The 21,049-nt window shown below is 56.8% G+C and overlaps 1 protein-coding gene across 1 annotated transcript; it reads left to right on the top strand.

Moving 5' to 3' along the window:
* Window positions 1-2,790: 2,790 nt before the first annotated feature.
* Window positions 2,791-21,020, top strand: AHNAK (AHNAK nucleoprotein). The gene is made up of 4 exons (XM_062512054.1): window positions 2,791-2,829; window positions 3,079-3,232; window positions 3,591-3,778; window positions 4,151-21,020. The coding sequence occupies exons 2-4, from the start codon at window positions 3,079-3,081 to the stop codon at window positions 19,244-19,246; spliced, it is 15,438 nt and encodes a 5,145-aa protein (XP_062368038.1). The 5' UTR covers window positions 2,791-2,829; the 3' UTR covers window positions 19,247-21,020.
* Window positions 21,021-21,049: the final 29 nt, after the last annotated feature.

Raw genomic sequence — 21,049 nt, 5'->3', positions numbered from 1 at the left:
TGATCCCCGGGGGGGGTCCCGGGGAGTCCCGGTGGTCCCGGGACAGCCGTAGGGGCGGGGGGGGGGGGGGGGGTCCCGTGCCCGTCTCGAGGGGCTCCGGGACCGCCGGGGGTTCAGGGGGGTTCGTTCGTCTCGGGGGGGGGAGGGGGAGGGCGCTCCGGTCCCGCCGTGGGGGTCCCGGGGGGCTCCGGGAAAGCCGCGAACTGCCCGGGGCGGGGCCCCACGCGTGTCCCGCGATCGCTCCGGGGGGGTCCCGGGGGTCTCCCGAGCCGCTCGGGGCATTCCCGGGGGGGTCCCGGGGGTCCCGGCCGCACTCAGGGCGTGGCCCCCCCCCCCCAGCCCCCCCCCCCCCCGGCCGCGCCCGGGGAGTCCCCGTTGGGGGCGGGGCCGCGGTTCCCCCCCATCCCCCCCCCCTCCGGGCCCCTCCCGCCGCTCCAGCCCCGCCCGGGCCGGGGGGACCCCGGGGGGGGTCCCGGTGCCGATTTTGGGGGGAGGGGGGGGCGGGGGGATCCCCGGGATCCCGCGAGGGCGCGGCCGCGCGTGGGCGCTCGGTTAATGAAGGTTCGGTAATTAACGCTCATCAGCGCCGGTTTCAGCGCGGGGGTGGCGAGAACGCTGCGATTTTTTTTTTTTTTTTTTTTTTGGGGGGGGGGGATAATTTTGGGGTTCCCAGCCCCAAACCCCACCCGAGGGGTCCCTGGGGAAGGGGGGGGGATTTGGGGAGGGGGGAATGGGACGCGGGTCCCCCCTCTCCCCCCCCACCCTGCGGTTTTTGGGGCGCGGCCGCTCCCGGGCTCCACTTCCCCCTCTGTGCCCCCCCCCTCCACTTTGGGGACACCCCCCCCCCCCCCTCCCCGAGGACCCCAGATTTTGATTTGAAGTGGGGGCGATTCCTCTGCGCGTATTTTGGGGTGCACGCGACGCTTTCTGGGGACTCCAAAGGAGAGGGGAGGAGGGAGGGGGGGCGGGATTTTTTTGGGGAGGGGGCCGGGGCGGGGCTGGGGACACCCTCGGAGTGTCCCGGCGCCACCGCGTGTGGCCGCGGGCAGCGTCCGGGCAGGACCCGGTGGAACCGGTCCGGGACCCTCCCGGATCCGCGCGGTCCCCGCCGCCCGCGGGACTCTCGCTCCAGCCGGTCCGACCGGTACCGGCCGCGCCCGCTCCTCCTCCTCCTCCTCCTCCTCTTCTTCGTCCTGGTTTTTTTTTTTTTAATTTTTTTTTTAAATTTTCCCTTCCCCCCCCCCCCCCCCTTTTTTTTTTTTTTAATTTCTGTATTTTTTTCCCGTTCTCCCCGTTTTATTGGGATGGTTTTCCGGGATTTGAAGTTTCCTGGGAGGATCCCGAACCGTGCGTCACCGGCCCCGCCCGGACCCCCGCCTTTGGGGGGGAGGGGGGGGGGTCACAACCCCCGGGTACCCCCAAATTTTGGGGTCAAACCTCCCCTCTCCCCCCCCGGTGCGGGGTTGGGGGAGGCTGGTGGCGATGGGGGAGGGGTGAAGTGACAAAGTGACACCGGGGGTGGCAGCGGGGGGGTCCCGGGGGTGACACCCCCTCCGTGACCGGACACGCGGGGGCTCCGGCCACACCCTCCCCCCCTTCCCGGGCCGGTTTTTGGGGTGACAATGTGACCTCGGGGCTGAGGGGGGGGGGGGCCCAAAAAACCCCCCAAGGTTGGGGGGGGGGGGGCTCTCACTGCTGTCCCCAAATGTCACCCAGGGGTGGTGGCCGTGTCCTTTTGGGGCGCGGGGGGACCCCGGGCAGGGTGACACGGGTGACATCTCGTCCCTCTGTCCCTCTGCGGCTTTTTGGGGACGGGGGGGACGGGGGGGGGGGGGGACAGGCCACTAAAAATACTGGGCAGGGGCCGCACGTGGTTTTCACCCCAAAAATAGCGCGGGGAGGGGGGGTGGCATTGCTGCGGGGACACTCCGAGCTGTCCCCTGTGTCACCGGGGGGGGGCTGAGGGCTCGTGTCACCCCCCCCCCCCCGGAGCCGCGGGGGAACCTCCGGAAAAGGGGGGAAAAAACCCGGGAAAAGTGGTGGGAAATGGTGGAAAATGCGATTTTTTTGGCCCATTTCTGGGCGGGACGGGCCGCTCCCAGCGCTCGGGGCCGCTCTGAGTCAGCCCCGGTCCCCCCCCCCCGTGTCCCCCCCGGTCCCCCCGCCCCGCTCTGAGTCACCAACCAGTTTGGCCGCCACCGAGCGGAGCCTTCCAGAGCCTTCCGAGCCCCGATTGTCCCTCCTGGGGACACCCCCGGGCGCGGGGGGGGGACACCCCGAGGTGCCACCGCCCCCCCACCCCCAGCTCCGTGCTGGGGTCCCCTCCTCGTTTTTCTTTGGGGGGGTTTGGGAAAAAGAAAAAAAAAATCGAAATTCTCCAAAATCGGAGAGATTCCCTCAAAAGTTCAGGAGCTGACCTGGGTCGAGCACAGGGCTCGAGATGACACAGGTGACAAGGGACAGGTGACATTCCCATGCTGCCCCACCCTTCCCATCCCCCCCTCCCCCCAGCTCCAGAATTCCCGCAAATCCCAAAAAAACCGCGGGCTGGGAGCTGGACCTTTGGGGACTCACGGTGGCCCTGGGGACATCGGGGGGGTCCCCAAAGTGTCCCCGAGCCGCGTCTGGGTCCGAGGGGGGGGCAGGGAGGGGGAGGGAGGGATGGAGCTTCCCGGGAGTGTCCCCCCCCCCATGTCCCCACCGAGTCCCCCCCGTGTCCCAACGTGTCCCCCATGTCCCCTCCAGGCTGGGAGGTGACACCGGCGCCGTTCCCGAGCGAGGGCCGAGAATTCCTGCGGCGGATCCAGCCGGGACCGGGATCCCACCAAGGTCAGCGGGGCCGGTCCGGCTCCTCCGGACCCCGGCCCGACCCTGTCCCCGTGTCCAGCCCCTCCCCTGACCCCAAACCCAGCGTCCACTCCCAGCCCCGTGTCCATCCCCCTGACCCCGGTCATGTCCGGCCCCCCTGACCCGTGTCCACCCCCGTGTCCACCCCCGTGTCCCCCCCGTGTCCCCCCCGTGTCCCCCCCGTGTCCCCCCCGTGTCCCCCCCGTGTCCCTGAGCCGTGTCCTGGTGCAGATGGAGCACGAGGAGGACACTCGGGAGATCCTCCTGCCCAACTGGCAGGGCAGCGGCTCCCACGGCATCACCATCGCCCAGACCGACCACGGCGTCTTCGTCCGGCGCGTCCAGCAGAACTCTCCGGCCGCCCGCATGGGCGTGGTCAAGGAAGGTGGGGACACTGGGGGGGGGGGGGGGGGAGGGGGCTCTGGGGACACTCGGGGACATTTGGAGGGAGCTCTGGGGACACCTGGGCCGTCCTGGTGGCATCTCAGGGGCTCCTGCCTCTGCCCTCTGCATGGTGACCCCACGGTCACTCAGGTGGGGACAGGGGGCTCACCCCTGAGGGTTTTGGGGTTCAAAATTGGATTTTTGGGGTTGCTGGGTTCATTTCTGTGGCAGCTGAGGAACTTCTGCCTCCACCCCTACGGGCGGTGATGCCGCGGTCGCTCAGGCGGGGATGGGGGGAGGGGGTCACCCCCGGTGTCCCCCGCCACGAAGCCCTGACCTGGCTGTCCCCTGTCCCCCAGGGGATCAGATCGTCAGTGCCACCGTCTACTTTGACAAGCTGCAGTCGGGGGAGGCGGCGCAGCTGCTGCAGAGCATGGGCCAGCACACCGTGGGGCTGCGGCTGCAGCGCCGCGGGGACCGGTCACCGCTGGCCGGACACGGCTGTGGTCAGCTGGGATTCGTGCCCGGCAGCCCAGAGGTCGTGCTGGTGAGTGAGGGGGGATGGGGGAGGAGCAGGAGGAGGGGGGAGGAAGGATGGGGGTGAAGTGAGGGGAGGATGAGGAAGAAGAGGAAGGAGGAGGAGAATGGGGATGAGGATGAAAAGTAAGATGAAGATGATGAGGATGAGAATGGTGGGGGAGGATGGGGGGGGGATGATGGTGGGGGAGGATGGGGGGGGATGATGATGGGGATGAGGACAGGGAGGAAGATGAGGATGAGGATGGGAGTGAGGAGGATGGGGATGAGGGTGAGGACAAAGACACAGATGAGGACAGGGAAGAAGTTGAGGATGAAGATGGGGACAAGGACAGGGAGGAAGCAGCACTCCGGTGCTCACCGTGCCGTGTCCTGCCCGCAGAGCGGCGATGATGAGGAGTACCAGCGCATCTACACCACCAAAATCAAACCGCGCCTCAAGTCCGAGGAGGGCCCCGAGGCCGAGGCCGGGGGGACGCAGAGCAGAACCATCACCGTCACCCGCAAGGTCACCGCCTACACCGTGGATGTCACCAGCACCGACGGCGACCTCAGCGTCATCGGCGGCCACGACCTCAACGTCCGCATCCCCACGCCCGAGCTCGGGACGACGTCCGGCGCCGACGGGACACCTGAGGGACTTCACCTGAGGACAGAGCCCCAGAGCCAAATTCCTGGTGGAGAAACTGGAAAATCCCTCCCGGGCTGGAAGGGCTCCGGTGCCTTGCCAGGGTCGCCGCGGATCGAGGCCAACGGACAGTTTGGAGATCTGGACGGGTCGTTCCACGTGTCCGGCGGGGCTCCGTGTCCGCAGGGAGAGGTCACTGCCTCGTCACCACCCCTGGATGTGGGGAAAATCAAGATCCCGGCGTTAAAAATCCCCAAATTTGGGTTCCAGGCCAGCGGCGAAGCCCCACAGCTGGGCGCCGGGATGGACGTCACCTGCTCGCCCACACCGGACATTTCCTCCCCGTCCACCAAAGCCCCGGTGCCGCAGGTGGATGCGGCGGTCGCAGGTGCCACCAAGGTCCCCTCCCCTCCGCTGGACGTCCCCGGCGTGGAGCTCCAGGCCCCAGACAGCGCCAAGGGGAAAATCAAAATCCCGCACTTGACCTTCCCCAAATTCACGGCCCAGGGCGACGCCGCCGCCACCGTGGAGGTCCCCAAGGGTGTGGCCGGTCCCGAGGTGGAAGGAGAATGGAAAGGCCCCACCTTCAAGAAGGTGGAAACGCCCCAAATTTCACTGTCGGATGTGAACCTGAACCTGAGGGGCCCTAGAGGGGAAGGGGACCTGACAGGACTCGGCCCCAAGGGGCTCCAGGTGGACGTGGCCGGGCCAGGGGGTGGCCTGAAGGGTGTGGAGATGGACGTTGGTGTGAAGGGGCTGAAGGGAGGAGTGGACGTGGACGTGTCCGTGCCGACCAAGGGGGGTGAATTGAGTGGGCCTCAACTGGACATTAAAGGGCCCCAAATTGGGGTGGAGGTGCCCGGAGTGGACATCAAAGGCCCTGAGGTGAAGGTGCCCGAGATGAGCTTCAAGACGCCCCAAATCTCTGTGCCCGACGTCGACCTGAACCTCAAAGGGCCCGGAGTGAAGGGAAATCTGGATGTTTGTGCCCCAAAACTGGAAGGGGAGCTGAAAAGCCCCGGACTGGACATCAAAGGCCCCAAAATCGAAGTTGGGAGCCCAGAAACGGAGATCCAGGGGCCCGAGGGCAAACTGAAGTTCCCCAAGCTGAAAATGCCCAAATTTGGGGTGAAGGGAGAGACCCCCAGTGTCGACGTGACTCTTCCCAAAGGGGGGGTGGATGTCTCCAGCCCCAAGGTGGACGTCAGCATCCCCAGCGTGGACATCAAAGGCCCCAAAGTGGACATTGAAGCGCCTGAAGTGGACATTCACAGCCCTGAGGGAAGATTCAAGATGCCCAAATTCAAAATGCCCAAATTTGGGATGCCCGGGGTCAAGGCAGAAGGTCCCGAGGTGGACGTGAACCTTCCAAAAGGTGGCCTGGAGGTGTCCAGCCCCAAGGTGGACATTGAGGCGCCGAGCTTGGACATCCAGGGGCCTGAAATGCACCTCAAGGCCCCCAAAATCTCCATGCCGGACGTCGACCTGACCCTGAACGGTGCCAAGGCCAGCGGCAACCTGGATGTGTCCGTGCCGGGTTTGAAGGGTCCCGAATTGGACATGAAAGGCCCCAAAGTCGAGGTCGAATCCCCAGATTTGAACGTCCAAGGGCCTGAGGGCAAACTGAAGTTCCCCAAGCTGAAAATGCCCAAATTTGGGGTGAAGGGTGAGAGCCCCGACCTCGAGGTGGCCATTCCCAAGGGCAGAGTGGAGGTTTCGGGTCCCGGCGTCGCCGTTGAGGTTCCCGGCGTGGACCTGAAGGGCCCCACGGTGAAGGTGCCTGAGGTCAGCATGAAAACCCCCCAGATCTCCATGCCCGACATCGACCTGAACCTCAAAGGGCCCAAAGTCAAGGCGGATTTGGACGTTTCCACCCCAAAACTGGAAGGGGAGCTGAAAACCCCCGGGGTGGACATCAAAGGCCCCAAAGTCGAGGTTGAAGTGCCGGATTTGGACATCCAAGGGCCCGAGGGCAAACTGAAGTTCCCCAAGCTAAAAATGCCCAAATTCGGGCTGAAGGGAGAGAGCCCTGAGCTGGAGGTGACGCTCCCGAAGGGGGAAGTGGACATTTCTGCCCCCAAGGTGGACATTTCTGCTCCCAAGGTGGACATCAACGTCCCTAGAGTGGACGTGGAAGGGCCGGAGGTCAAAGGGAAAGGCCTCAAGTTCAAAATGCCCGAACTCAATGTTCAGACCCCAAAACTCTCCATGCCAGATGTGGATCTGGGCTTGAAGGCCCCGAAACTGAAAGGGGATGCCGGAACTCTTGGGCTGAAGGGCCCCAAAATGGATGTGAAAGGCCCCAAAGTGGACGTGGAAGGTGCCAAAATTGATGTGGAAGGTCCCAAGTTGGATGTGGAAGGTCCCAAGTTGGATGTTGACGTGCCTGAGGTGGACTTGGAATGTCCAGAAGGGAAGATAAAAGGCCCCAAATTCAAGATGCCCAAACTCAACATCAAATCCCCCAAAATCTCGATGCCAGACGTGGATCTGAACCTGAAGGGACCCAAAGTGAAGGGGGATGTGGATGTGTCCCTCCCCAAGGTGGAAGGGGACGTGAAAGCTCCAGAAATGCACATTAAAGGGCCAAAAATGGACATTGAGGTGCCCAGCGTAGCTTTGGAGGGCCCTGAGGGGAAGATCAAAGGTCCCAAGTTCAAGATGCCTGAGATGCACATCAAGACCCAGAAGATCTCCATGCCCGATGTCGACTTCAGCCTGAAGGGCCCCAAGGTCAAGGGGGATGTGGATGTGTCGATCCCAAAGCTCGAGGGTGACCTGAAATGCCCAGAACTGGACATCAAAGGCCCCAAAGTGGACATTGATGCACCCGATGTTGACATTCACGGCCCTGAGGGAAAATTCAAGATGCCCAAATTCAAGATGCCCAAGTTTGGGCTTAAGGGAGAAGGGCCCGATGTGAATCTCCCAAAAGGAGACCTGGATGTGTCCGGCCCCAAGGTGGATGTTGAGATGCCGAGTGTGGACGTGGAGCTGCCCGAGGGGAAGATCAAAGGCCCCAAGTTCAAGATGCCTGAGATGCATTTTAAGACCCCCAAGATCTCCATGCCCGACATCGACCTGAACCTGAAGGGCCCCAAGATCAAGGGAGACGTTGATGTCTCTGTTCCCAAGCTGGAAGGGGACCTGAAAGGTCCCGAAATTGACCTCAAAGGCCCCAAAGTCGATGTCAACCTCCCCGATGTGGAGCTGGAAGGCCCCGAGGGGAAGATCAAAGGCCCCAAGTTCAAGATGCCTGAGATGCACATCAAGGCCCCCAAAATCTCCATGCCCGACTTTGATCTGAATCTGAAAGGCCCCAAAGTGAAGGGAGACGTGGACGTGTCACTGCCAAGTGTGGAAGGGGAGCTGAAAGGGCCGAAGCTGGACGTGAAAGGCCCCGAATTTGATGTTTCTGCTCCAGATGTTCAAATCGAGGGCCCCGAGGGGAAGATCAAAGGCCCCAAGTTCAAAATGCCCGAGATGCACATCAAGACCCAGAAGATCTCCATGCCCGATGTCGACTTCAGCCTGAAGGGCCCCAAGATCAAGGGTGACATTGATGTTTCTGTCCCCAAGATTGAAGGTGACCTCAAGGGTCCCCAAGTGGACATTGAAGCACCCGAAGTTGACATTCACGGCCCAGAGGGAAAATTCAAGATGCCCAAATTCAAGATGCCCAAATTTGGGCTGAAGGGAGAAGGCCCTGAGGTGGACGTGAACCTCCCAAAAGGAGACCTGGATGTGTCCGGCCCCAAGGTGGACATTGAAGGTCCAGAGGTGGATGTGGAGCTGCCCGAGGGGAAGATCAAAGGCCCCAAGTTCAAGATGCCTGAGATGCATTTTAAGACCCCCAAGATCTCCATGCCCGACATTGACCTGAACCTGAAGGGCCCCAAGATCAAGGGAGATGTCAATGTCTCTGTTCCCAAAGTGGAAGGTGACCTCAAGGGCCCAGAACTGGACATCAAAGGCCCCAAAATGGATATTGAAGCACCCGACGTTGACATTCACGGCCCAGAGGGAAAATTCAAGGTGCCCAAATTCAAGATGCCCAAATTTGGGCTGAAGGGAGAAGGCCCTGAGGTGGACGTGAACCTCCCAAAAGGAGACCTGGATGTGTCCGGCCCCAAGGTGGACATTGAAGGTCCAGAAGTGGATGTGGAGCTGCCCGAGGGGAAGATCAAAGGCCCCAAGTTCAAGATGCCAGAGATGAACATCAAGGCCCCCAAGATCTCCATGCCTGACCTTGACCTGAACCTGAAGGGCCCCAAGATCAAGGGAGGCGTTGATGTCTCCATCCCCAAATTGGAGGGAGACCTGCCAGGTCCTGATGTGAACGTGAAAGGTCCAAAGTTGGATGTGGATGTTCCTGAGGTGGACGTTGAAGGTCCGGAGGGGAAGTGGAAGGGACCCAAGATCAAGATGCCGGAGATGAACATCAAGGTGCCGAAGTTTTCTATGCCTGATGTCGATCTGAACCTGAAAGGTCCCATACTGAAGGGAGAAGTTGGTGTGTCAGCCCCAAACATAGAAGGTGACGTGAAAGTGCCGGATCTGGAGTTGAAAGGACCCAAAGTAGATGTGGATGTCCCCGACGTGGAGCTGGAGTGTCCCGAGGGGAAGATTAAAGGCCCAAAGTTCAAGATGCCCGAGATGCACATCAAGGCCCCCAAAATCTCCATGCCCGACTTTGATCTGAATCTGAAAGGCCCCAAAATGAAGGGAGACGTGGATGTGTCCATCCCAAAAATCGAGGGAGATTTGAAGGTCCCAGATGTCGACATCAAAGGCCCCAAAGTCGATGTCAACGTCCCTGACGTGGACCTGGAGTGCCCTGAAGCGAAGCTGAAAGGCCCCAAGTTCAGGATTCCTGAAATGCATTTCAAAACCCCCAAAATCTCCATGCCCGACATCGATCTGAACCTGAAAGGCCCAAAACTCAAGGGGGACGTCGACATTTCCGCCCCCAAACTAGAAGGTGACCTGAAAGGCCCAGAGGTGGACATCAATGATCCGAAACTTAACATCAAAGCTCCTGATGTGGACATTGACCTCCCAGAGGGGAAGGTGAAGGGCCCCAAGTTCAAGATGCCTGAAATGCACATCAAGGCCCCCAAAATCTCCATGCCTGACTTTGATCTGAACCTCAAAGGCCCCAAAGTCAAGGGTGACATCGATGTGTCCCTGCCCAAGCTTGAAGGGGACCTGAAAGGCCCAGAGGTGTCACTGAAAGGTCCAAAAGTGGACGTTGACGTTCCTGACGTGGAGCTGGAAGGCCCCGGGGGGAAGATCAAAGGCCCCAAGTTCAAGATGCCTGAGATGCACATCAAGGCCCCCAAAATCTCTATGCCCGACTTCGATCTCAACCTGAAGAGCCCAAAATTGAAGGGGGATGTCGATGTCTCTGTCCCCAAGGTGGAAGGGGACCTGAAGGGCCCAGAACTGGATATTAAAGGCCCCAAAGTTGATGTCAACCTCTCTGATGTGGAGCTGGAGTGTCCTGAGGGGAAACTGAAGGGCCCCAAGTTCAAGATGCCTGAGATGCACATCAAGGCCCCCAAAATCTCCATGCCTGACATTGACCTGAACCTCAAAGGACCCAAACTGAAGGGGGATGTCGATGTTTCTGTTCCCAAGCTAGAGGGTGACCTGAAAGCCCCAGACATCGATCTCAAAGGCCCCAAAGTCGATGTCAACCTCCCGGACGTGGAGCTGGAAGGCCCTGAGGGGAAGATCAAAGGTCCCAAGTTCAAGATGCCTGAGATGCACATCAAGGCCCCCAAAATCTCCATGCCTGACGTCGACTTCAGCCTGAAGGGCCCCAAGGTCAAAGGGGATGTTGATGTTTCTGTCCCTAAGCTGGAGGGCCCAGAACTGGACATCAAAGGCCCCAAAGTGGACATTGATGCACCCGATGTTGACATTCACGGCCCTGAGGGAAAATTCAAGATGCCCAAATTCAAGATGCCCAAGTTTGGGCTTAAGGGAGAAGGGCCCGATGTGAATCTCCCAAAAGGAGACCTGGATGTGTCCGGCCCCAAGGTGGATGTTGAGATGCCGAGTGTGGACGTGGAGCTGCCCGAGGGGAAGATCAAAGGCCCCAAGTTCAAGATGCCTGAGATGCATTTTAAGACCCCCAAGATCTCCATGCCCGACATCGACCTGAACCTGAAGGGCCCCAAGATCAAGGGAGACGTTGATGTCTCTGTTCCCAAGCTGGAAGGGGACCTGAAAGGTCCCGAAATTGACCTCAAAGGCCCCAAAGTCGATGTCAACCTCCCCGATGTGGAGCTGGAAGGCCCCGAGGGGAAGATCAAAGGCCCCAAGTTCAAGATGCCTGAGATGCACATCAAGGCCCCCAAAATCTCCATGCCCGATGTCGACTTCAGCCTGAAGGGCCCCAAGGTCAAAGGGGATGTTGATGTTTCTGTCCCTAAGCTGGAGGGCCCAGAACTGGACATCAAAGGCCCCAAAGTGGACATTGATGCACCCGATGTTGACATTCACGGCCCTGAGGGAAAATTCAAGATGCCCAAATTCAAGATGCCCAAGTTTGGGCTTAAGGGAGAAGGCCCTGAGGTGGACGTGAGCCTCCCAAAAGGAGACCTGGATGTGTCCAGCCCCAAGGTGGATGTTGAGATGCCGAGTGTGGACGTGGAGCTGCCCGAGGGGAAGATCAAAGGCCCCAAGTTCAAGATGCCTGAGATGCATTTTAAGACCCCCAAGATCTCCATGCCCGATGTTGATTTCAACCTGAAGGGCCCCAAATTAAAGGGAGACGTTGATGTTTCTCTTCCCAAACTTGAGGGTGAGTCGAAAGCCCCCGACGTTGACATCAAAGGCCCCAAAGTCGATGTCAACCTCCCCGACGTGGAGCTGGAAGGGCCTGAGGGGAAGATCAAAGGCCCCAAGTTCAAGATGCCAGAGATGCACATCAAGGCCCCCAAAATCTCAATGCCTGACGTTGACTTCAACCTGAAGGGCCCCAAGATCATGGGTGACATTGATGTTTCTGTCCCCAAGGTTGAAGGTGACCTCAAGGGTCCCGAAATTGACCTCAAAGGCCCCAAAGTGGACATTGAAGCACCCGATATTGACATTCATGGCCCAGAAGGAAAAATAAAATTCCCCAAATTCAAGATGCCCAAATTTGGGCTGAAGGGAGAAGGCCCTGAGGTGGACGTGAACCTCCCAAAAGGAGACATAGATGTGTCCTGCCCCAAGGTGGAAATTGAAGGTCCAGAGGTGGACGTTGAGCTGCCCGAGGGGAAGATCAAAGGCCCCAAGTTCAAGATGCCAGAGATGAACATCAAGGCCCCCAAGATCTCCATGCCCGATGTCGACTTCAACCTGAAGGGCCCCAGATTGAAGGGAGACATGGATGTTTCCCTTTCAAAGCTTGAAGGTGACCTGAAATGTCCCGAGATTGACATCAAAGGCCCCAAAGTCGATGTCGACCTCCCCGACATGGAGCTGGAAGGGCCTGAGGGGAAGATCAAAGGCCCCAAGTTCAAGATGCCCGAGATGAACATCAAGGCCCCCAAAATCTCCATGCCTGATGTCGACTTCGGCTTGAAGGGCCCCAAGATCAAGGGTGACATCGATGTCTCTGTCCCCAAGCTTGAAGGGGACCTGAAGGGCCCAGAACTGGACCTTAAAGGCCCCAAAGTTGACATTGAGGTACCTGATGTCGACATTCATGGCCCAGAAGGGAAAATTAAAATGCCCAAGTTCAAGATGCCCAAATTCGGATTTTCCGGGCCTAAAGTAGATGGTCCTGATGTGGACGTGAACCTCCCCGAGGCCGAGGTCAACATTTCAGGTCCAAAGGTCGACATTTCCGTCCCCGACCTGGAGATTGAAGGCCCCGATGGGAAACTGAAGGGCCCCAAGTTCAAGAAGCCGGAGTTGCAGTTCAATGTGCCCAAGATCTCCATGCCCGACATCGACCTCAACCTGAAAGGCCCCAAACTGAAAGGTGACCTCGATGCTTCTCTTCCCAAGGTTGAGGGTGAGCTGAAAGGTCCCAAACTGGACATCAAGGGGCCAGAGCTTGAGCTGGAAGGGCCAAAAGTTGACCTCGAAGGAAAAGCTAAAAAATCCAGGTTTAAACTTCCCAAGTTTGGCTTTTCTGGTCCAAAAGTTCAAAGCCCTGAGGTGGATGTGAAGCTTAAGAAACCTGAATTGGAACTGTCTGGCCCAAAGGTCGAGGTCCAAGGTCCAGATTTGGATGTCCAGGGGAAATCCAAGGGCTCCAAATTCAAAATGCCTTTTCTGAACATTTCTTCACCCAAAGTCTCGATGCCTGACGTGGAGCTGAACCTGAAGGGGCACAAAATGAAAGGGGAGTTTGACCTGTCCACCCCCAAGCTGGAAGGGGAGCTGAAAGGTCCTGAGGTGGACATCAAGGGCCCCAAGGTCAACATCGAGGCCCCTGACGTGGACATTCACGGCCCAGAGGGGAAAATCAAAATGCCCAAGTTCAAAATGCCCAAATTTGGTGTTCCTGGGTTTAAAGGGGAGGGGCCAGAGGTGGACATGAACCTGCCGACGGGAGAAATGGACTTGTCCGGTCCTAAAGTGGACATTGAAGGTCTGGATGTGGACACTGAGGGGGTGGAGGGGAAGATAAAAGGCCCCAAGTTCAAGATGCCTGAGATGAACATCAAGGCCCCCAAAATCTCCATGCCTGACATCGACCTGAACCTGAAGGGCCCCAAGATCAAGGGGGACATGGACGTGTCCCTGCCCGAGGTGGACCTGAAAGGACCCAAGGTGGACGTGGAAGTTCCTGACATCGACATGGAAAGTCCGAAAGGAAAAATCAAAGGCCCCAAATTTAAAATGCCCGACATGAACATCAAAGCTCCCAACCTCTCCATGCCCGACCTGGACCTCAACCTGAAAGGTCCCAAGGTCAAAGGGGGGGTGGATGTCAATCTGTCTGCACCAAAAATCGAAGGAGATCTGAGTTTGCCGGATGTCAACATCAAAGGGCCCAAAGTGGACATTGAAGGTCCAGAGCTGGACGTTGAAGGCCCCGAGGGGAAGATCAAAGGCCCCAAGTTCAAGATGCCAGAGATGAACATCAAGGCCCCCAAAATCTCCATGCCTGATGTCGACTTCAACCTGAAGGGCCCCAAGATCAAGGGTGACATTGATGTCTCTGTCCCCAAGCTTGAAGATGACCTCAAAGGCCCCGAAATTGACCTCAAGGGCCCCAAAGTGGACATTGAAGCACCTGATGTCGATATTCACGGCCCAGAGGGAAAATTCAAGATGCCCAAATTCAAGATGCCCAAATTTGGGCTGAAGGGAGAAGGCCCTGAGATGGACGTGAACCTCCCAAAAGGAGACCTGGATGTGTCCGGCCCCAAGGTGGACATTGAAGGTCCAGAGGTGGACGTGGAGCTGCCCGAGGGGAAGATCAAAGGCCCCAAGTTCAAGATGCCTGAGATGCATTTTAAGACCCCCAAGATCTCCATGCCCGACATCGACCTGAACCTGAAGGGCCCCAAGATCAAGGGAGACGTTGATGTCTCTGTTCCCAAAGTGGAAGGGGACCTGAAAGGTCCCGAAATTGACCTCAAAGGCCCCAAAGTCGATGTCAACCTCCCCGACGTGGAGCTGGAAGGCCCCGAGGGGAAGATCAAAGGCCCCAAGTTCAAGATGCCTGAGATGCACATCAAGGCCCCCAAAATCTCCATGCCCGACTTTGATCTGAACCTGAAAGGCCCCAAAGTGAAGGGAGACGTGGACGTGTCACTGCCAAGTGTGGAAGGGGAGCTGAAAGGGCCGAAGCTGGACGTGAAAGGCCCCGAATTTGATGTTTCTGCTCCAGATGTTCAAGTCGAGGGCCCTGAGGGGAAGATCAAAGGCCCCAAGTTCAAGATGCCTGAGATGCACATCAAGGCCCCCAAAATCTCCATGCCGGACCTAGACCTGAACCTCAAAGGCCCCAAACTGAAGGGGGACGTCGATCTCTCTGTCCCCAAGCTGGAAGGTGACATGAAGGGCCCAGAACTGGACATTAAGGGCCCCAAAGTTGATGTCGACCTCCCTGATGTAGAGCTGGAAGGGCCTGAGGGGAAGATCAAAGGCCCCAAGTTCAAGATGCCCGAGATGCACATCAAGGCCCCCAAAATCTCAATGCCTGATGTTGACTTCCACCTGAAGGGCCCCAAGATCAAAGGTGACGTTGATGTTTCTGTCCCCAAGGTTGAAGGTGACCTCAAGGGTCCAGAAATTGACCTCAAAGGCCCCAAAGTGGACATTGAAGCGCCCGATGTTGACATTCACGGCCCTGAGGGAAAATTCAAGATGCCCAAATTCAAGATGCCCAAGTTTGGGCTGAAGGGAGAAGGGCCCGAGGTGGACGTGAACCTCCCAAAAGGAGACCTGGATGTATCCGGCCCCAAGGTGGATGTTGAGATGCCGTGTGTGGACATGGAGCTGCCCGAGGGGAAGATCAAAGGCCCCAAGTTCAAGATGCCTGAGATGCATTTTAAGACCCCCAAGATCTCCATGCCCGACATCGACCTGAACCTGAAGGGCCCCAAGATCAAGGGAGACGTTGATGTCTCTGTTCCCAAGCTGGAAGGGGACCTGAAAGGTCCCGAAATTGACCTCAAAGGCCCCAAAGTTGATGTCAACCTCCCCGACGTGGAGCTGGAAGGCCCCGAGGGGAAGATCAAAGGCCCCAAGTTCAAGATGCCTGAGATGAACATCAAGGCCCCCAAAATCTCCATGCCCGACTTTGATCTGAACCTGAAAGGCCCCAAAGTGAAGGGAGACGTGGACGTGTCACTGCCAAGTGTGGAAGGGGAGCTGAAAGGGCCGAAGCTGGACGTGAAAGGCCCCGAATTTGATGTTTCTGCTCCAGATGTTCAAATCGAGGGCCCCGAGGGGAAGATCAAAGGCCCCAAGTTCAAAATGCCCGAGATGAACATCAAGGCCCCCAAAATCTCCATGCCCGACGTCAGCTTCGGTCTGAAGGGCCCCAAGGTCAAGGGGGATGTGGACGTATCGGTCCCAAAATTGGAAGGTGACCTGAAGGGCCCAGAACTGGACATTAAGGGCCCCAAAGTGGACATTGATATGCCCGACGTCAACATTCATGGTCCAGAAGGGAAAATAAAATTCCCCAAATTCAAGATGCCCAAATTTGGGCTGAAGGGAGATGGCCCTGAGGTGGACGTGAACCTCCCAAAAGGAGACCTGGATGTGTCCGGCCCCAAGGTGGACGTTGAGATGCCGAGTGTGGACGTTGAGGGGCCCGAGATCAAAGGCCCCAAGTTCAAGATGCCCGAAATGCACATCAAAGCCCCTAAAATCTCCATGCCTGACGTTGACCTGAACCTGAAGGGCCCTAAGGTCAAAGGCGATGTGGACGTGTCCCTTCCAAGTGTGGACGGAGAGCTGAAAGGTCCTGAGGTCAATGTCACCGCCCCCGACGTCTCCATCGACAGCCCTGAGGGCAAATTCAAACTGCCCAAGTTCAAGATGCCCAAATTCTCCATGCCTGGATTCAAAGGGGATGGACTGGATGTGGACCTGACCCCCCCCAAGTGCGATGTGGACATTTCTGGCCCCAGCGTGGACGTGGAGGCTCCTGAGCTGAGCATGGACGGGAAAGTCAAAGGTCCCAAATTTTCCATGCCCGAGATGCACATCAAGGCCCCCAAGATCTCCATGCCTGATGTTGACTTCAACCTCAAAGGTCCCAAACTCAAGGGGGATGTCAATGTTTCTGTTCCCAAACTCGAGGCTGACCTGAAAGGTCCCGAAATTGATCTCAAAGGGACCAAAGTCGATGTTGACCTCCCCGACATGGAGCTGGAAGGGCCTGAGGGGAAGATCAAAGGCCCCAAGTTCAAGATGCCTGAGATGCACATCAAGGCCCCCAAAATCTCAATGCCTGACGTTGACTTCAACTTGAAGGGCCCCAAAGTGAAGGGTGACATCGATGTCTCTGTCCCCAAGCTGGAGGGTAACCTGCAGTGCCCAGATGTTGACCTCAAAGGCCCCAAACTGGACATTCAGGCGCCAGATGTGACCCTGGAAGGACCTAAGGTCAAGATGCCTGAAATTCACATCAAGACTCCGCAGATCTCCATGCCCGACATCGACCTGAACCTGAAGGGGCTGAAGGTCAAAGGTGATGCCGACCTTCACGGCCCCAAGTTCGAGGGGGGTCTGAAGGGCCCCGGGGTCGATATCAAAGGCCCCAGAGTCGATATCGAGGGCCCGGAGGTTGATGTTGATGGTCTGGAGGGGAAAGTGAAGCTGCCCAAAATGAAAATCCCCAAATTTGGCTTTAAAGGGGAAGGTCCCGATGTGGATGTGAATTTGCCAAAGGCCGAGGTGGATCTGTCCGGCCCCAAGGTTGACCTCAGCATGCCAGAGGTCAACGTTGAAGGTCTGGAGGGCAAAGTGAAAGGTCCTAAACTGAAAATGCCTGAAATGCACATGAACGTCCCCAAAATCTCCATGCCAGAGATAGACTTGAACTTGAAAGGCCACAAAACCAAGGGCGGCTTCGACATTTCCACCCCGAAGGTGGAAGGTCACCTGAAAGGGCCTGAAGTCAACCTCAAAGGCCCCGAGTTCGGGGTCAAAGGCCCCGAAGTTGATGTCGAATGTCCCGACCTGAGCATCGAGGGCCCGGAGGCCAACGTCAAAGTTCCCAAGTTCAAAAAGTCCAAATTTGGGTTTGGGATGAAAAGCCCCAAGGCAGAGGTTATACCTGATTTACCTGAGGCAGAGATGAACTTGGAGTCACCTGAGGTCCACCTGTCCGGGAAGGGCAAGAAGAGCAAGTTCAAGATGCCCAAAATCCACATGAGCGGCCCCAAAGTGAAGGGGAAGAAGGGGGCGTTCGACGTGAACGCGGCGGGGGCAGAGCTGGACGCCGAGCTCAACGTCAGCGGCCCCGACGTCACCGCCATGAAGTCCCCCAAAGGCAAGAGACACATGTTTGGTAAGATCTCCTTCCCGGATGTGGAATTTGACCTCAAATCGCACAAATTCCGCGGGGAGGCCTCGGTGGGGGTCCCGAAAGTGGAGGGCGATCTGGAGGTCAAGGGCGACCTCAAGGGCCCGAGCCTCAACGTGGACGTTGAAGGTCCCGATGTGAACGTGAAAAGCCCAAAATTCAAACTCCCCGGGGTCCAGGTGGGCACGGGGGATGTGAAAATCGGGGGGGACCTGAAGGGCCCCGGGATCGATGTCGCCGTCCCCTCACCGGCGATGCCGGATCTCGACATCGGCGTGAAAGGACTGAAAGTCAAAGGTGAAGCTGGCATTGCTGGAGCACAACTGGAAGGTCCTGAGGTGAAACTGGGATTGCCCAAGGGGGGGAAAACAGGTTTGGGGCTGGAAATGCCGGACGTGAGCACGGACGTGGATGTGAAGCTCAAAGGGCCCCAAATCTCCAGGCCTGAGTTGGAGGGGAACTTGAAAGGACCAAAATTAAAGGGAGATGTGGACATTTCGGGCTCCGTCCAAGGGCCCGGCGTCACCCTGGACACGCCCGGCCTGGACCTCGGCGGCCTGGGAGGGAAGGTGAAGCTACCCACGGTGAAGTCCCCAACGCTGGAGGTCCAGGGGGGTGTCCCCTGCTCCGTCCAGTCCTCAGGGGCCTCCCTGGACCTCCAGGGGCCCTCTCTGGACATTTCCGGCGTGGATTTGGATGTCAACCTGAAAGGACCAAAGTTGAAAGGAGATGTCGGTGCCAAAACCCCGCAAACGTCGGCGGACGACTCTGCCTTCGAAATTTTAGGGGGCACCATCAAACTTCCATCCCTGAAGCTGCCCCAGTTCAGCATTTCCGGCCCCAGCGTGGACGGAGGGGACGCAGGGGTCACTCTGGAGGGCCCCCAGGTCAAGGGGGGACTGAAGGGCTCCAGTTTGGGGCTGGAAGGCCCCGAGGTGGGACTGAAAGGGCCGAAATTCTCCATGCCGGATGTTGACCTGAGGCTGAAAGGACCAAACGTGGACGTGGCTGGAGATATCAAAGGGTCAAAGGTCAGCGTTGAAGCCCCTCATGGGGGGGTGGGCGCCCACCTGGAGGCTCCAGGCCTGGAAGTGTCCGGCTCGGGATTGAACGTCAATGTGAAAGGGCCGAAGGTCAAAGGCGCGGCCGAGGTGATGCCGCCGTCGGTCGGCGCCGGTTCCGGAACCTTCCACGCCACCGGCCCCAAGGTGAGCAGCGAGGGCGGCCAGGTCAAAGTGTCCTTCCCCAAGCTGAGGATGCCGAAATTCGTCTTCTCCGAGCCCGAGGCCAAGGGCCGTGAGGTTGGGGTGGATGTCGACTTCCCCGGCGCCGACGTGGCCGAGCCGGAGCCGGACGAGGCCGATGCGAGGCTAAAGAAATCCAAGCTCAAGATGCCCAAATTCAACTTCTCCAAGCAGAAGGGGCGCGGCACCCCGGGGTCCCCCGAGGCGTCGGGGTCGGTGTCCGGCTCCAAGGGCGACCTGAAGAGCTCTAAGGTGAGCCTGGGCTCGGCCGAGGGTGAGCCGGAGGCCGAGGCTCCGGCGACCAAAGCCAAGTTCTCGCTGTTCCGCAGCAAGAAACCGCGGCCGCGCTCGTCGTCCTTCAGCGATGACCACTCGGCCGAGCCGGACGCCGCCTCCAGGCAGCCCAAGAGCAAATTCGGGACCTTCGGGGGCATCGGCTCCAAGGCCAAGGGGTGCTACGAGGTGACGGCCGGTGATGAGGACGGGGGGCGGGCGCCGGGCCCCCCCGAATCCCGCCCGTCTTCGTCCTCGTCCTGCGAGGGCGTGGCCCGGGGCGGGCTCCAGGTGCCCGGCCTGGAGCTGGCGGTGGCCACCAAACGCAAGGAGTGACCACCGGGGTGGGGGTTGTACATAGGCCTGGACAGAGGAGGGACCCCCCCCGCGTGTACAGAGACGGGGGGGAGGGGCTGGGGGGGTCCCCTCTGGATTTTTTGGGGTCCTCCCTGAGCTGACAGCTTCAATTCTTCCCTCCTCAATTTTTTTTCTTTTTTTCTTTTTTTTAAATATTTTTATTGGGGTTTATTTTTGTCCCGTTTTTTTCTCCCCTCCCCCCCCCCCCCCCCGAATATGTTCAGTGTTTGGTTAATGGAAATTAAATTTGTTTTGTATTTTTTTTTATTTTTTTCCCCTTCGTTTTTACCTTTTTTGTCTTTTTTTTTTTTTTCTCCCCTGGGGCTGAAGTTTCTGTTCAGTTGATGGATTTACTAAAAATCTTGGTTTTTTTTTTTTTTTGTTTGTCTTTTTTTTTTTTTTTTTGGGTTTGTGAAGCAAATGAAACCAAAACTGTGGATTTTTTTATTTCAAATAACAACCAAAACTGTGGATTTATTAATAAAAAAACTAACAAAACCATGGATATATTCAATAAATTAACCAAACCTGTGGATATAGTGAATAAATTAACCGAAGCTATGGAAATATTAAAGAATAAAGCAAAAATGTGGATTTACTAGAAAAAGAAGCCAAATGAAATGGAATTTTTAAAAAGAAAAGAAGAAAAAATGTGGATCCATTAAGAGATCCATTAAGAAGATCTTTATAAAGATCTACTAAAGAAATAATTTTTGAAAAAATTCAATAAAATAATTAACAGAGACCAAATTAAGTCTGTTAAGAAAATAAACCAAAGAGAACGGCCTCTCTCAAAAAAAAAAAAAAATTAAAATGGGTTTATCCAAAAAAAAAACCACAAAAATATTGATTTATTGAGCAGAATACACCAAAAAAACATGGATTTATTGAAAAATAAACCAAACCCGTGGGATTATTAATAAAAACAAACCAAAAACAAAAAACAAAAAAAAAAAAACCAAAAAAAAAACAACCCCGCGGATTTATTAATAAAAACAAACAAAAAAAAAAAACCCCAAAAAAAAACCAACCCCGCGGATTTATTAATATAAACAAACCAAAGAAACACAACTCTGACCTCTGCAACTGAGAAGTGTCCCCAGAGCTCGGAAAATTTAATCCGTGGCGCAAGACCTGGAGATCGAATGACTCCGGGAAGGACGGAGCGAGCCCAGAGCCACTCCCGAGGTTTTCCTTGCAGCTTTATTTTCATTTTTTTTCTTTTTTTCTCGGCTGCTTTTTCGAGTGTTTTCTTTTTTTTTTGTTGTTGTTGTTGTTGTTGTATTTGTTACGTTATTTGTATTATAATTTGATAAAAGCACCCATTTCTGTCTTGTTTCGCCCCAAAATTAAAAGGTGCGTCGGGCATCCGGGATAAAGTTTTGTTTATGAGGATTTTTTTGGGGGAAGTTTAAATAAATTAAATTAAAAAAAAAAAAAAAAAATCCCCAGAAAATATCAACCTGTTCCCTTTGCAGCACTTTAACAGCGAATTAATGGGAGAAAAACCAGGGTGGAAAATGCAAATAAAAAAAACGTTTATTAACCATGATTTTCGTGCATTTGGGATGTTGTTTTTGTGTTTTTTTTTTTTTCCAGGTCATATTTGGGGTATTATGCTCAAATTGGATCCTCCCTCTGGATTTGGGGGGAATCACGAACCTCCCCCCCCCCCTCCAAAAAAAACCCAAAAAAACCTGGGGTCCAGTCCCCTCCCCCCAGCTCCAATTTCAGGTCCCCACTCCCACCAGGGCCCCTCCCTCCCCAAATGTGGGGCTTGTC

The sequence above is a fragment of the Cinclus cinclus genome, chromosome 33 (assembly GCF_963662255.1).
Source record: "Cinclus cinclus chromosome 33, bCinCin1.1, whole genome shotgun sequence".
Lineage (NCBI taxonomy): Eukaryota > Metazoa > Chordata > Aves > Passeriformes > Cinclidae > Cinclus > Cinclus cinclus.
The sequence above is the reverse complement of the archived record's forward strand: the minus strand, read 5'-3'. Positions and strand labels throughout refer to the sequence as shown.